Source organism: Macaca mulatta, chromosome 3 (assembly GCF_049350105.2).
Source record: "Macaca mulatta isolate MMU2019108-1 chromosome 3, T2T-MMU8v2.0, whole genome shotgun sequence".
Taxonomy (NCBI): Eukaryota; Metazoa; Chordata; class Mammalia; order Primates; family Cercopithecidae; genus Macaca; species Macaca mulatta.
The window spans coordinates 111,483,509-111,499,118 of NC_133408.1; the positions used below are offsets into that span (position 1 = coordinate 111,483,509).

The window sequence follows — 15,610 nt, forward strand, 5'->3', positions numbered from 1 at the left end:
AGAATAAGAGATTTTTTTTTTTTTAAAGTAGTACAGTTCCTTTTTAAAGAAATGCTAGGCTTGGGAAGAAAGGACATCTAGGGTCTCGGTTTGCCTTACAGCCCTTTGTTGTAATTCAAGGACAGACCCTGATCTGAAACTCATCCTCCTCTGACACTACGTGTTTGTGGCAGCATTTCTGTGCACGTGGGCAGTGGCCCTCCCTAATCCTGGGATCAGGATGACCTTTGCAGGATCATAGCAGGGCCATCTGGAATTCAGGACGGACTTATTCAGAGGTTTTTTCCACTAAATATGCACCCAGACACAAAGATCACAGGAAGTATCACAGCAGGTGTTAGGTAATCTATCACCTTCAGATGTGCCTGAGAAAACAGAAAGCCCAGACTCATTTGATAGAGACAACCTTGGTGCTTGAAAATGTGTATTTCTTGAGTGGCTGTCAATACCCACTCTTATAATCCTACAGTTTAGTAGTCCTAAATATTCATACTTCCCAGACCCTGACTTTCTTTTTCATTAACTTATTTTACTAAAATCTTAACATCTTAGATATCTTTACATTTTGTTTTATTTAATATTTAGATACACATGTTTTGCTTAGCCTTAATGATTTAAAATCCTAATTTAATGAACTCAATTTCATGAAGTCTTGAGCATGATTAAATGCATTTTGTCAGCACCAGGCTACTTTCAAAAATGTGTTTAGACTTCTCACCCTGACAGCTGTTCTCTTTGCACCTTGCTTTTTAAGTAACACACTTGAGGCGGGTTGACATCAGTCAATCTATATTTGAACAGAAGAGAGATCTTCCTTTGTTAGAATTTCCAGGATGCATCATTTAACTTCAGATGATCCATAAAGCATACTGGGTTGACCCAAATAAGGGCACTGCAATTAGAGCACAAACCAAGGTAAGGGCTGATTCTCTATGGAATAGCGCTTTCCACATATAATCATTTGTACCAAGGAAAGTATCATATTAGGAGATTCTAGAGCCTTATAAGAATTTCAAAATGTAACAAAACAAACATGGAAAATGCCAAATGCCTCAAAGGAAGATAGAATTTTAAAATCTCCCACCTAGATGGCAGGTTGATAGGTGCAGCAAACCCCCATGGCACATGTATAGCTGTGTAACAAATCTGTACATTCTGCATATGTATCCCAGAACTTAAAGTATAGTATAATAACACAAAATAATAATAAAATCTCCCTTCATGTGTCACTTATAATCTCATCTTATGGTATAAGTGGGGACACTGTCAGGGCTACCCCAGAGCTCATATGACATTATGAAAATGGCACAATTCTGTTTCCTTGGAAGACTAGCTAGTGTTGCAAAGTCATAGAAGTGACAAACCTACAAAATGCTCTAAAATTCTATAGATCAACCATTTACCCTCTCTCGGTCTAAAAACCCAGTAAGACAATAAAATACCACATGCTACCTAGAATGTAAAACAAGAAATTAGTAATTTTTAGTAACGGGAAAGAACTTACATATTTTTCCCAAATGAGTATTAATGGTTTCTCTTTTTAGAAAAACTCTTCATCACTATGGAGATAACATTAGCCACTGAAACATTTCCAGAAAGGATTTGAGGATGACTACCAATAGACATTAATGCTGGAAATGTATTTCCACAGCTTGATTATACACTAAAATAGCAGTACCCAGCTCTAAGTCCAACAGAGAGAACCTAAAGGAGAAGGAAAAGAATTCCACCTCACTTAGTTCATTGATCAATCCTTCCATTACTTTCTTTTAATTTAAACATGCATACACAAAGAAAGGTTTCTGTCCTTTAATTTTTTAACAGAATATACAGAGCCACACAACACGATTTCAATTTCAAATTATGGGAGATCACATTCAAATATGCTTAGGTTTGACGAGCTGCTGTTACAATACTGAGAAATTTCATGAAAAAGGTATTTAACAATTTTTAAGATAATCAAATATCTTTTTGCTACATGGGCCAACGCATTAATAGTATCTTTTTTAAAAATGCAGTCTTTTAGACTTCAAATTATTATAAAACAATATCAAGATTATATAGATATACTTCCTGATTATTCAAAACTCGTTCCATCCTGACAGAGGCTGAAGGTAAATGTTATACATTAGAACATTTCATGAAACTACTTCTCCTTTGCACTTACCTATAAAAGTCAAAAACTAAACCACAATTTCCTAAGACATAACTATTTCTAGATACATTGGTGTAATCATAAAAGACTACTATAAGTAAATTATCATTTTTATACTAACACATTTTACCACCACACATCTTTCCCAAAAAGACAAAAAAAAAAAAAAAAAAGGGAATTTGGATTTCCCTTAACATAATAGAATCTCATACTTTCTGATTTTAATAAACTTCAACTCTTTTTCCAGCAGGAACTATCTACACAGCACAGTGCTACATATAATTATACCAGTGAGATGTACATTTAGATTTACCATATGACCAACACAGTGGTGCCATACAAAGTTTTTCTGCAGGTAAAAATGCTAAGAAAGGCCACAGTGGACAGCGCCCGACACTGAATACAGTAAATTCCAGGTGCCACTGAGCTTCAGAGACCACAAGTTTCAAATATTTTTCAGCAATGGAAAAAGAAAACAACATTTAGAGAAACATAGAGTAAAAATATATAATTCCACTATCAATAATGTAATTTTCCAGATGGTGTTTCCTTCCTTAAACTGGCAAATCGAGCTTAACAGAAAATTACAGAAAGTGAACAAGATCATAATACGAAAGAAAATCTTCCTTGTTTTCTCATCAAAGGAATGCACTGGGATTCGCACGGGGATCTTTCTGGTTCCTGTATCTGTAGGTCAGCCAAACACCCAGGATCTGGAATGGGGGGAAAAAAAAAAGAAGAAAAAGAAAGTAACATTTCTGTATGTTTTTTCAGTTTATCCATAAAATAACTCTGGAACATGTGAATTGCTTCGCATCTTTTTGTTCAACAGGGAGGGATTGTTTTTCTTTTTGAAATGAAGTAAACCACACAAGGCACTCTAAGAAAAAATTAAAACGAACACTGTGGTAAACTGAATGACTGGCCCCGAAGGATGTCCATGTCCTAGCTCCTATAACCTGCAAATATGGTACCTTACAGATTAACAGGGACTTCGTGGGTGTGTTTAAGCGGCTCGAGATAAAGAGATTATTATCCAGGTGGGCTCAATGACATAATCACAGAGGGCCTTATATGAGGGAGGCAGGAAGGACAGAGTCAGAAACATGGAGAGAAGGCACCGTGATAGCAGAAGTAAAGGGAAATAGAGAAGCTGCAATTCTGCTGGCTTTGAAGATGTAAACGGGGGGCTGGTGATCCGGGCCTCCAGAAGGTGCCTTTATTTTAAACTTTTGATCTCCAGAACTGTAAGACAATACATTTGTGTTGTTTTAGGCAACTAAGTGCAAGGTAACTTCTTACAGCAGAAATATGGAAAACTACAGTCTCAGTAGTCTAAATAGCTAAAATAGCATATATTTGGATAATTCAGGAATAAACTAGATTCAGTAAAATGTAAGCAACAGCAAAAATCTTAAAATGAACAAATTTTCCAACACAGAAATTTAAAATGTTATAATTCCTACCTCTCTTGGTAGGAAGCGATTAAGCTGTTACCGTGCCATTTCCCACACCAAGTTCACTAAATTGTTAGCCAGTACAGTTTTTTAAATTAAGAAACATGTGCTCTGTTTCTATTTCAAAGTTGGTTTATTTTAAATAAATGAAAATTCTAACTTTTTAGACTAAAAAAGATACAAAATTTTAATAGAATAAAATGAATTTTAAACTGTATCTTCCACTTTACATGTGTGCCAACTTTTAACCTAAATTTTGTTTATGTGACTTTGTAGCCACCATTAGCCCTTTTAAACTACTTCTAGAGAATTAGCTAAGTCCCAGATTCTCTCCATTGACCACAATAAGAATCCACAAATTACTGTAAGGTTCACAACTGGCAGTGTTTATAGCTACAACATGTATGGGCTGGTGGACTGAGGTCTGCAGGTTGAATCAAGGAAAGGTAAGCCTGATTTGAAGACGTGGAAAGTCATCTCTTTTGGAATCCATCTAACGGGGGAAAAGAAATTGATTTAACAAACATAATAAAGAGTTCTTTATGAAAGGTACCATTCTACAAACTACAAATTCATATAATCCTCCCAACAGCTTTCATAAAATAGATACAATATTGTCATTTTACCAGTGAGGAAACTGAGGCAACAAGAGGTTAAACAGAATCATCATACAGGTCCTCAGTGGTAGAGCCCATGTTCAAACCTGGAGCCCATAAACTACCCCACTTTTGTGGTTTTATTCAGCAATCTGACATGTCACTGGCTGTTCTCAACCACACCAGCTTTTACAACACGGAAATACTTACATATCTGTTGTTAAACAACTACTTCTTTGACACCCCCCGCCCCCATGTCAACCTGCCCAACCATCATTTGCCAAAGCTCCCCACCTTGGAAGTTTTTGGCACAGGGAGCTTCTGGTCAGAATTTTTGAGGATGTTAATATTTTGACTATCACCCCTGGATATACGCTGAGAGTATAAATCACAGTCCTTAGGGGAAGCAAAGCAATCAAACATACTAAATACTCATAATCTAGAGCCACATTTTATCAGAATTGTATTCATCCAACTCGGCTGTAAGTGACAAAAGAGGAAAATCTCTCTCCTTCCTTGCCCCATTGTTCAGAGAGGGATGGAAGGGGAGGCCACATCCAAAATGCAAAAAGATCAAAACTGGATAATTATTGAACTTCAAGCTTACAAAAGTGCTCATAATTAAGGGAGCACTTTTCAAAGGTAACTTTGATTAAACATCATCATCAACTATGCGGTCTCTAGAACCTACACCCAGTGTGCAGTAGGTCACCAAAATATATTGCTCATAACATGAAAACGTATATGTAGAAAAATAAATTATATGTAGAACAGGCAATAAGTTGGTACTCATTTTATTAAATATAGAACAGGCAGAAGGAAATATGCCAAAATATAAATGATTATTTCTGAGTAGGTAATTTTAGTAGCTACATCTAATTTTTCATCTTCATAATTTTTTGTATTTTCTCAAGTTACCACAAAGAACATATATTAATCATCGTACCATTTTTTCAGATTCTAAATCAATGTTTCTCTCATGGTTTAGGTTTGCTTAAGGGTATAATAAATAGTTCAAATCAAATCTTTCTATTTCACCTACGAGAAGTCATCAGCTAAGTAACTGCATCCCTTCAAATTCTGAGAATCTGTGATTCTGTGAAATATTAAGCAAAATATAAACTTAAAAAGTGAGAGAGCCTACCACTATCACTAACCAAAAAATATCAGGTTGCAGAAGTTATAAAAATCTCTAGCCAGGTTTCCAAAGGAGATAGTATGTAAGATATAAAGCAGGATTCCATGAAAGAACACTTTAGAAATCTAAGACTCATGAGTTCTATTTTTAAAGAACTTCTATTTTAAAAAATAGCATAACTGAAGGCAGTGTGATCTGATGACAAGAAAACTGGGCTGCTCAAAAGAACTAAATTCTCAAAATAAATTCCAGATATAAAAAAGAAGCCACGTGGCAAAATTCTGATAACTGCTGACTCTAGCTGGTGTGTGGAGAGGCATTACTCACTCCAGTTTTTCTCTATCTGTGTTTTTTAGTTTTCATAACAAAAATCTATGGTTTTTAAACAAAAAAAGGGAAATCACCAAATTCTTTTCAAGTTGTATATCATTTTTCTAGAATTAATGTCACAACCAACTCATAAGTCAGATAGCTCTTTTCTGAGAAAAAGTGAAATGAAAAAATGGTCAAACTAAAAAGGGAAGTCAGAGGGAATTTTAAAAAAATGAATACTGGGCCGGGCGCGAGGTTGAGGTCGGCAGATCACTTGAGGCCAGGGGTTCCAGACCAGCCTGGCCAACATGGTAAAACCCTGTCTCTACTAAAAATACAAAAATTAGCTGGGTGTAGTGGTGCATGCCTGTAACCCCAGCTACGTGGGAGGCTGAGGTGGGAGAATCACTTGAACCCAAGAGGTGGAGCCTCCAGTAAGCCAAGATCGTACCACTACACTCCAGCCTAAGCGACAGAGCAAGACTCTGTCTCAAAACAAATAAATAAAATAAACAAAAATCAAAAATGAATCCTAATCTTGGTCTTCATTTTTCCTATGCTGTTAATGACAGCCAAATGTGCATATTTCATTCTTGATGAGGAAAAAAAGAAACTAAACTTGAATAAAATATATGATAAATACACATATATATAATGTACTATATATTGCATATTATACACAGTACATTATACACATATAGACATTATGCATAGGTTTTAGAAGGCTAGGAACAGGGGCATGAAAAATGGTGTAGGAAGGTAATTTTTCAAAGCATATCTTTTTATGTAAGTATATCTGTGTATTATAGATATTAACATACATATTAAAGAATGTGAATCATTAAAGAATGTGAATCTCCTACCTTTTCCAAATTAAACTTAAAATTATAATTCATCATACAACTCTAGAAATAGAAGAGATCCTAGACATAATTCAGTCTAACCTCACTCATTAGTTCATTAAATTTTACATAACAGGAGACGGATCAAGCATTTCACCCGGTCCTAAAGTTGGTGCTACTGATAGACTTGTAAGATCTTTTAATTCTGAACCAAGATTCCTCTTTTTACAGTGCTAGTTCTCAATGAAAATGCTCACTGATAACGTTACAAGAATCAAGGCCCTTTGCCATACAAAACAGAAACCTCTGTGACAAAGGAGGAAAAATATTGTTATTTGCACATACCTCTGTAAAACTGAAAAACAGGCCAATGCCACCAACAAATCTCAAAACCTCTCCAGCATATTCTCCTATGATCGGAGCACATGGCGAGCACGGGTGGCCACTTTTAAAACAGCTCTGCACCAATTAAAGTAAAAAACTTTTACTTCAAAATACATTCATAAAAAGCACATAAAAACTGCATACACACAAAATTAGTGTCTAAGAGTATTACATCCAATTTGAGGCCTTGGTTTTTTAGTGTGCAAATCTCTAAGATGGCCCCCAAGACTCCTGCACTCCCACCCCAACGGTGTACACACCCTGTACAATCACTGCTGTTGAGTATGGATGGAACTGTGAATATGATAGGACAGTCACTTCCGTGTTACGTTACATTAGATAAGACTCCATTATGCATTACATAAGACTCCATCTGAACAGAATGGAGAGATTCTCATGGTGACTTTGATGCTGCCACATTGTGAAAGAGTAACATAGTCCCTGACAGCAGCTTCTAGTTACAGAGAGAGACCTCCAGCCAACAGGCAGCAAAATAAACAGGGGTGGTCCCACAGCCACAAGGACTGAATTCTTCCAACAACCACTGAGCGTGGGGAGAGGACCTCAAGCTTCACATGAGGCTGCAGCCTCAGATGGGACACCTTGATTTCAGCCAGGTGAGCAGAGGACCCAGCCAAGCCTGACCCAGGGAAACTGTGAGATAATAAATGGGTATTTAGCCACTAAATGGATATTAAAGCCACTAAACTGTAAAGCCATGTGTTTCTATTGCTGTGTAATAATGTGTTATGCAGCAACAGAAACATAACACAGACCCCATACAAGGAGATAATCTCACAAAAGAAGCCTCATTGAGGAAATATTCAGCTTAGGGCTCAGGGAGGTGATAACAGGAGTTTCCCCAAAATATGAACACATGAACTGACCTAATGTTATTTCTTTAATAACTTGTTCTAGGAAGAGAAGGATGGGAAGAAATTAGGGACAATAAACCATTAGCATCTGTGTCCAACAGGGCCTTGAAATTCTCAGCACTCTCTGGAGTGGGTATTTGAGAACAGGCAAATGATGTAACAGAGGACATGGAAATATAATGTAAATATATATATAAAATAATTCTGAAATACAACTCAGCATCAGAAAGTCCATTTCTTCCATGTTAATCATTATTTATCTGTATGTAATACGTTTCCAAAAACATATAATATACAATGTACTTACAGCCAGACAGGTGTCATTTGGGTTAAAATTTCGGAACCCACAGCAGTTTAGATTTCTCTGGATGTCATTTCGAGCGCTTGCCGTACTGTTCCAACCAACCTCCAGAAGCTGACCCTAGCAAATGTATTTAATATGTAAAATGTGTCACCCCTGCAGAAAATGTATAAAGCTGGAGCCTGTAACTTTTAGTACTGTGTACCTAAAATAATTTTTATTTTAAAAATCAGTAAAACTCTTCAAAGGCTTATTCCTCAGTTTGCAGCAAAAATTAAGGCACTATTTCTATCCCAAGGATGAAAAACTCCTAATTTTTTACATGCATTTAAAAGAATTTACATGCAATTTAAAAGAAGCACTTGGTTCAAAGGCATAATTCTCAGGGTGTTAACAAGGCAAAAGTTCTGTTGCTCCATGACAGAAACCTGAATTTGTCTACAAATTAGAGTTTGAAAACAGTCATTGCTAGAACGGAGCCGCAAACATTCTGGAGCAAATATTTCATTGCATAATGGTGGGAAAAGATTGGGGGAACATCTTATAGCCATAGCACTTTTTACCCAGTGAGAGCAAAATCCGATTTAAAAGATACAGAAAATAGCAACACCTGATGGTGTCCGGCTCCAACCTGCTGCACGAATGCAAAGGGAACAACAGAGTTTTGCTATCCAGAGTGAAGGTGGCATTCTGCGCAAGATGAAATTATTTTATATTCTAATCATTTCTCTCCTTTTTTTCATACTCATGCTACGTGGTATAATAAAGTAGAAGAAAAAAGTCTTAGCTTACCTGTTGCTCCTGGTTCAGGGCTAAACAAGCACAAGATACAGAAAACTGAACAATAAATACAACTAAGAGAATAATCATATACTGAGAGTTAGAAGTTAAGGATACTTCTAAATATTCTTAAAATGGCATAAAACAGAGGTACAGAGGTACCGACAACTTTAGATTGCACGAGAAGCAATTAACCCAGAATACAGAACAGATGGCACTTAGAGGAAGTTCAAAAAGGATACACATATTATTATTTTGGTAATACACAGTTGTATCAAATTTATATAGAAAAATACTAGTCATGATAATTACATAACTAAAAATAGATTAGAATTTCATTCAGAATAAAATAAAAATTCTTACATATACAAAACAGAAATAAGTATAGATAAATACATGTAAGCTTTTTAATATTAAGTCTAAAAAACACTGAAATTCTCAACCAAACATGAATGTGTAAAAAAGGGCCTAGAAGTCACCAAATCAATTCAATTTAACTCTGAATTTACAATACATGATAAATAGGACTACACTGAACTTGCAGAATATATTCTTCAGGATGTCACAAGGGCAGGGTGAGAATATGAAAACATACAATAACATTACCCCAAGAAATGTTTCAAATAGTTCTTGAACAAATATGCATAAGGCTTGCTTAGAGTTGCTTTCTGGCAATAAATTTCCTAGTGATAATATTCAATTAGTTGTAACCATTAAAATAGTCATCAAGGGTAAAATCTTGATTTTTAAAAAGGATACAAAAAATAGCAACACCTGATGATGTTTTACAGCTCCAATCAGTCCCACTAAAGCAATCAGGAACAAGAAGATGCCCACTGCAATGACCACGCCGACCACTCGGAGACTGGAAATCAGCCCAAAGCCAATGCCCCACGCAGCAATTCCAATTAGCAGCAGACTAACCAACTGCAAAAACACCCGGGGACAGGGGTACAGGATGAAGGAGAAGAGAGAGAATGGGGAAAACACCAGTTAATTAAATATCAACAACATCCTTCAGGCGCCTACTTAGTCTCTTACAAATAAGCACCTAAAACTCAATACAAGAACACACAGAAGATCTCAGTAGGCAGTATTTTCTTAACAACTTACATTAATCCCCAGTCGTGCTTTATTCTTGCAAAAGAAAAAAAAAAAAGACTAATATGCTAACACCCAAAATTCTCACAAAGCCTCAGAAGTCATCTGTTTGTAGAGCCTAAACGCATGCTACTTAAGATTTTGAAGAAATCATACACGCAAAAACTTCTAGATGCCAATCTCAGTCCAACATATTGATCTCTTCAAATGGACATCACCCATCTTTCCTTCAAAGCCCAAATGCACTGTAATTTTCTCTGGGAAGCCCCCCTAGTCCCCAACAGACTAAATAAATCCCTCCATTGTCTGGTCTATCTCTGTTCCTGGAACATGGTTCTCTCGTTCCCTTCATCACACATTGTGTTTCCAAGCCTGACTCTCCAGAAGACTGACAGCAACTTGAGAGCAAGGACCCACATCTTTTCACCTCGCTATATAGCCCCAGAATCTAGCACAAGACCAGGTCCCTGGGGAATACTCAAAAACTGCTCATAGAATTGCTGCTGAAATTAATTGCTTTAAATGTCATCATCTATTTTATTAAAAATCATATATAGACAGATCATTAAAACTCTTAGCAGAATAAAAAGAATGTAAGAGACTTTAGCTATTTAAAGGGAACCAGTATTCTGAGCAAAAAGAAATTATTTGATATTCCAATTGTTTTATCCATATTATTTATAAAACAACACTGGCTGAAGAGCACATGCCTAGTGGTTATGACCTGTAAAACTCAAAATGACATCACTTCTTTAAAATCCCACTTAAAAATAGTATGCCACATAAAGATGATGATTCATTTATAGAAGATGAAGCGTCCATAGATATTAGGGGAGGAATGGGGGACAGGTTGTTGAACAGGAAGGAAACAGTATCTTCACTTCAATCGTGGATCAACCATTTTCTGGAGCAATCTGACAGCATAATACCCAATTAGGAAGAATCAAAACACAAAATATCTATTTTCTAGTACCATTTAAAAGCCTGATAAACTTTGCTTAGAAATATAAACATAAATTACCACTTACTCAAATGGATCTTTTTCTGCTCAAATGTATAAATTTTCATATGTAATATAATAGTTTATCAGGCAAATTTAACATCTACTGGCATAGTAAACCTTCTTACATATGTAGAGATACAAGCAAAACTGCTACATGAGTGTCTATTTGTACTCTTACAGAAAATTTTTTTTGTATTTTTTTTGCCAAAGAGACAAAACTTGAAAATAAAAGGAACCATCTACAGCATAATAGAATCAAATTAGAGAGTTACATGGACTTGGTGGGCTCCACTGCAGTCGGTACACCCAGCAAGCTTTTCTTTTCAGAGGGACAAGCAGAGGCAAAAATTTTCACAAATTTTGCCACTCAGAAATTCACCTAGTCCTTCTCATTTTCCCAACTGCTCCTCATCAGCAGGCCCATTTGCCTCTGTTTCATTTTATCATACACACTGACAGTCTTCTCACAACTTCAAACAGTCTTGGACTGAGAAAAAGTCCTCTGCCCCTTCACAAGTGAGCTTATTTCTGACTCTGTGGTATTCAAATTTAACACATTTCCTTTCGGGAGCTGTACAAGACAGAAGCCTGAAGGAGGTGCGAAGGAAGAAGGAGAACTGGATGATGCGCGGCAGGAGGGCTATGCTTAGCATCCTTGCTGCATCATGGTACCAAACACTGAAGACGGTCCACATGTGCAAGACATCAGAGCAGCCTGCTGTATTTGTTTCCAGAGAAACAGAACCAGTAGGAAATATATCTATATCTATCTATCTACCGAGTGAAAAACCAACGGTGAAACAGACAGAGACAGAGAGATTTTAAAGAACTGGCTCACATGATTGTCGTGACTGGCAAGTCAGAAATTTGTAGGGCTGGCCAGCAGGCTGGAAACTCAAGCAGAATTCCTTCTTCCTCAGAAAATCTTAATCTCTATTCTTAAGCTCTTCGACTGATGGGATAAGGCCCACCCACATGACGGAAGGTAATATGATTTAAAGTCAACTGATTGTAAATGTTAGTCACATCTACAAAATACTAACATCCAGTCTAGTGCTTCACCAAACAACTGGACACCATAGCCTAGCCAAGTTCACATATAAAATTAACCATCACATTTGCCAACATCCAAGTCCTGGGTGTGATGCATATCCTAATTCAGGTAAATTCACAGGGAAAACTACATTGTATCCTTTAAGTCTTAGAGCCAAAAAGATAAGAAGCATGAACAACCTGGTATTATTAATAAAATTCTTCTAACCCCATAGTTCTTTAAGATCTTTAAAAGATTCTTTAAATCCTTTTGGGAATTATACTACAACCTTACCATATTACTGAAATTCTTAAATATGAGAATATTAAAAGTTACACATGCTTAAATGTTAAATTGAAAGTTAATTATTCATCAACAAGTACTTGATGCTGACTGTGTGTTAAACGCCAGAGACAAGACATCCCTATTAGAACAGGGCTTGGCAAACTTTCTCTGCAAAGGGCCAGTTATTTATTATCAGGCTTTGTAGATTACATGGTCTCTGCCACAACTATTCAACTCTGCCACTGTACACAAAAGCAGTGACAGACAATACGTGAACAAATGAGCAGGCAGGGCTGTGTTCCAATAACACTTTATTTATACATAGCAAAATTTGAATTCATATAATTGTAGTGTATCACAAAATATCATTCCTCCTTTTTTTTTTAACATTCAAAAATGTGAAACCATTCTAAGCTAGCAGGCTGTATAAAAACAGTTTCAATGAGATGGATCTGGCTGTGACCTATATAGTCTTTGGACCCTTGCTCTAGAAGTCAGTACAGAAGAAAATGAAAAATTACAATAGGACAAATAATTGCTACACCAGAGATTTTTTATAAGGTGAGTCAGAGTACAGAACAATAATCTCCCACACACACACACACAAAAAATCCAGAAAAATAGAATAGGCCAGCTGACCCCTCTGTGAATATAACCTTAAGTAGCAAAAGAATAATTTTTATTTTATTTTATTTTATTTTATTTTTTGGAGACAGAGTTTTGCTCTTTCACCCAGGCTGGAGTGCAATGGTGCAATTTTGGCTCAGTGCCACCTCCGCCTCCCGGATTCAAGTGATTCTCCCACCTCAGCCTCTCCAGTAGCTGAGATTACAGGCATATGCCACCATGCCCAGCTAATTTTTGCATTTTTAGTAGAGACGGGGTTTTACCATGTTGGCCAGGCTGGTCTCGAACTCCTGACCTCAGGTGATCCACCTGCCTCGGCCTCCCAAAGTGCTGGGATTATAGGCATGAGCCACCATGCCTGGCCAAGAATAAATATTATCATATATGGTAAAAGATGGAACTAAATTAAGGATCTTTAAAGGAGGTGCTTATCCTAGATTATGAGATGGGTCCTAAATGTTGTATCCTTTTATGAGGTGGGCCCTAAATGTCATAATAGGTATCCTTAAGAAAGAGGCACAGGGAAATTAGAGAGAGACACACACAATGTAGAAAGTTACATTAAAAAAAGAGGCAGAGACTAATGCAGCCACAAGGAATGCCAGCAGCCACCAGAAAATGAACGACGCAAGAACAGATTCTCCTTGAGGTCCCTGAGAGAGCCTGACTCTGTGGACACCTTGATTTTGGACTCCTGGTCTCCAGGTCCAGAGGGGATAAATTTCTGTTGTTTTGAGTCACCATGTTTGTGGTAATTTGCTACAGCAGTCCTAGAAAAGAAATACAGAACAATTCATCTATTTGGAGTTTGACAAATCAGGAACCTCTCACTCTTATAGAACCTGCCTGGAATCTTACCATCAGTGGAACCCTTACCATGTAGCTGGGGTAAAGTGTTCTGGTGCCCTCATCAGCATCCTCCCAGCAAAGCAAATACACTATTTGCCTCATCGTTTTGGCAAAATGAGGAAACTCTTCAATGCTCACTCAGTTGCCAACTAATAGGCTCATTAATAATGAGAATCTATTAATGTAAATGTAAAAAAAAAAAAAAAGATCTCTACAACCAAAAAGAGGAAAAAGAGCACTAGTTTAATTCTCAGATTAGGCATTATGCTATTATTGAGAATGTTATCTAGAATATTCACAAGTACCTCTGTTCTGTTTTTTTCTTTTCCTGCAGATAGGGGAAAAAAAGAGGCTGCTTCCTTCTATATAACCCTCTGTCAAGGGCATTCCTCACCACGCTGATTCTGCTGTGTCTTCAATATAATTTTCCATCTACCCTAATTACCACTACCAGGCAGTCCTCTAAAACCATCAAAGAGGGTTTCCTATTGCTGCTTTTCCAAATTAACACAAGTGTAGTGGCTTAAAACAACACAAATGTAGTGCCTTACAGTTCTGGAGGCCGTGTTGGTCAGGTTGTACTCCTGAAAACTGCAGAGGGAGAATCTGTTTCCTTGCTTCGTCTGGTTTTTGGGGGTTTACTGCATTCCTTGGCATATAACCCCTTCCTCTGTCTTCAAAGCCAGCAGCATACCATGTTCAAATCCCTCAAATATGCACATCCTTTTTCGACTCTGATCCTCCTTCCTCCCTCTTCTAAGGACCTGTGTGATTCCATAAAGCTCACCCAGATAATGCAGAATAATCTCCCCATCTCAAGATTCTTCATTTAATCACATCTGCAAAGCCCTTTTAGTTACATAAAGTAACGTGTTTGTAGGTTTCAAGGATTAGGATATGAACGACTTTTTGGAGTATGTTAGCCCACCACAGAGGGTTATTGGAACATGGGCAACTGAGCTACCATAGAATCCTTTCAGCTACAAATATTTTAAAACACTGAAAAGATTGTAACATTTTATTTAAATATGTAACTGAGCACAGAGAAACTATGAGAAATTCCTACAGGTCAGAAATGAAAGGAGAACTGAAAGCTAGAACTGCAAGCATACAGCTGATGCTCTGGGGTCCCATGAGCAGGTGGGCAAGGAGTTCCTGCGTCAGAACAGTCCCTAACGGGAATGGATTTAGGTTTCGTAGCAGAGCTAGGAAGTGTAACTGAGACTCCTGCATAACTGGGATGTCCAGAAAGCTGTTTTTTTAGTGTCAGGGGTTAGAGAAAAACCACAACAATCTATCCAGAAAGACAGTAAAGACTTGTCAGTCTCTTCAAAAAGTCTGCAAGAAAGAGAAACACGAGCCTATCAAACAAGAGCCTACCATGCCCATGCTTGCAGTCTAAGAGTGCATTGCCTCAGGCATGCAGGAATCCTCAAGACAAACATTTCAAATAAAAGCTGATGGCACTTGGTGGAGAAAAGCTCATAAAAGCATATCCAAAATTTGCTCAGGATGGACCCTTCCAAATCCCAGCCCATACAGGATTTCCAAAGAAAAAAATAAAAACATTGTGCCGTTCAATAAATCACAAAATGACTAAGAAAAAAATTTACCATGAGAGAGATATGACAAATATAACAAAAGAAGGATAAAAGCTCCCAAGAACTTGAGATGACAGAACTAACTGAAGGAGACTAAAACAAAACATTTTAAACTGACTAAAAAGATCTAAGGGTACTGGGTCTGGTGGCTCACGCCTGTAATCCCAATACTTTGGGAGGCCAAAGCAGGCAGATCACTTGAGGTCAGTTGTTCAAGACCAGTCTGGTCAACATGGTGAAACTCTGTCTGTACCAAAACATTTTTAAAAAA

At 37.1% G+C, this 15,610-nt stretch overlaps 1 protein-coding gene across 1 annotated transcript in view; it reads right to left on the reverse strand.

The window, feature by feature from the left end:
• Positions 1-1,795: 1,795 nt before the first annotated feature.
• The window catches only part of TSPAN13 (tetraspanin 13), a 29,740-nt gene continuing 15,925 nt past the window's right edge, over positions 1,796-15,610 (reverse strand). Inside the window, exons 2-6 of the mRNA XM_002803361.4 lie at positions 9,600-9,767; positions 8,853-8,933; positions 8,067-8,180; positions 6,846-6,959; positions 1,796-2,868 (exon numbers count right to left, since the gene is read on the reverse strand). Coding sequence (XP_002803407.2) covers positions 2,794-2,868; positions 6,846-6,959; positions 8,067-8,180; positions 8,853-8,933; positions 9,600-9,767 — 552 coding nt within the window. The 3' untranslated portion in view covers positions 1,796-2,793. The remainder of the gene's footprint in view (positions 2,869-6,845; positions 6,960-8,066; positions 8,181-8,852; positions 8,934-9,599; positions 9,768-15,610) is intronic.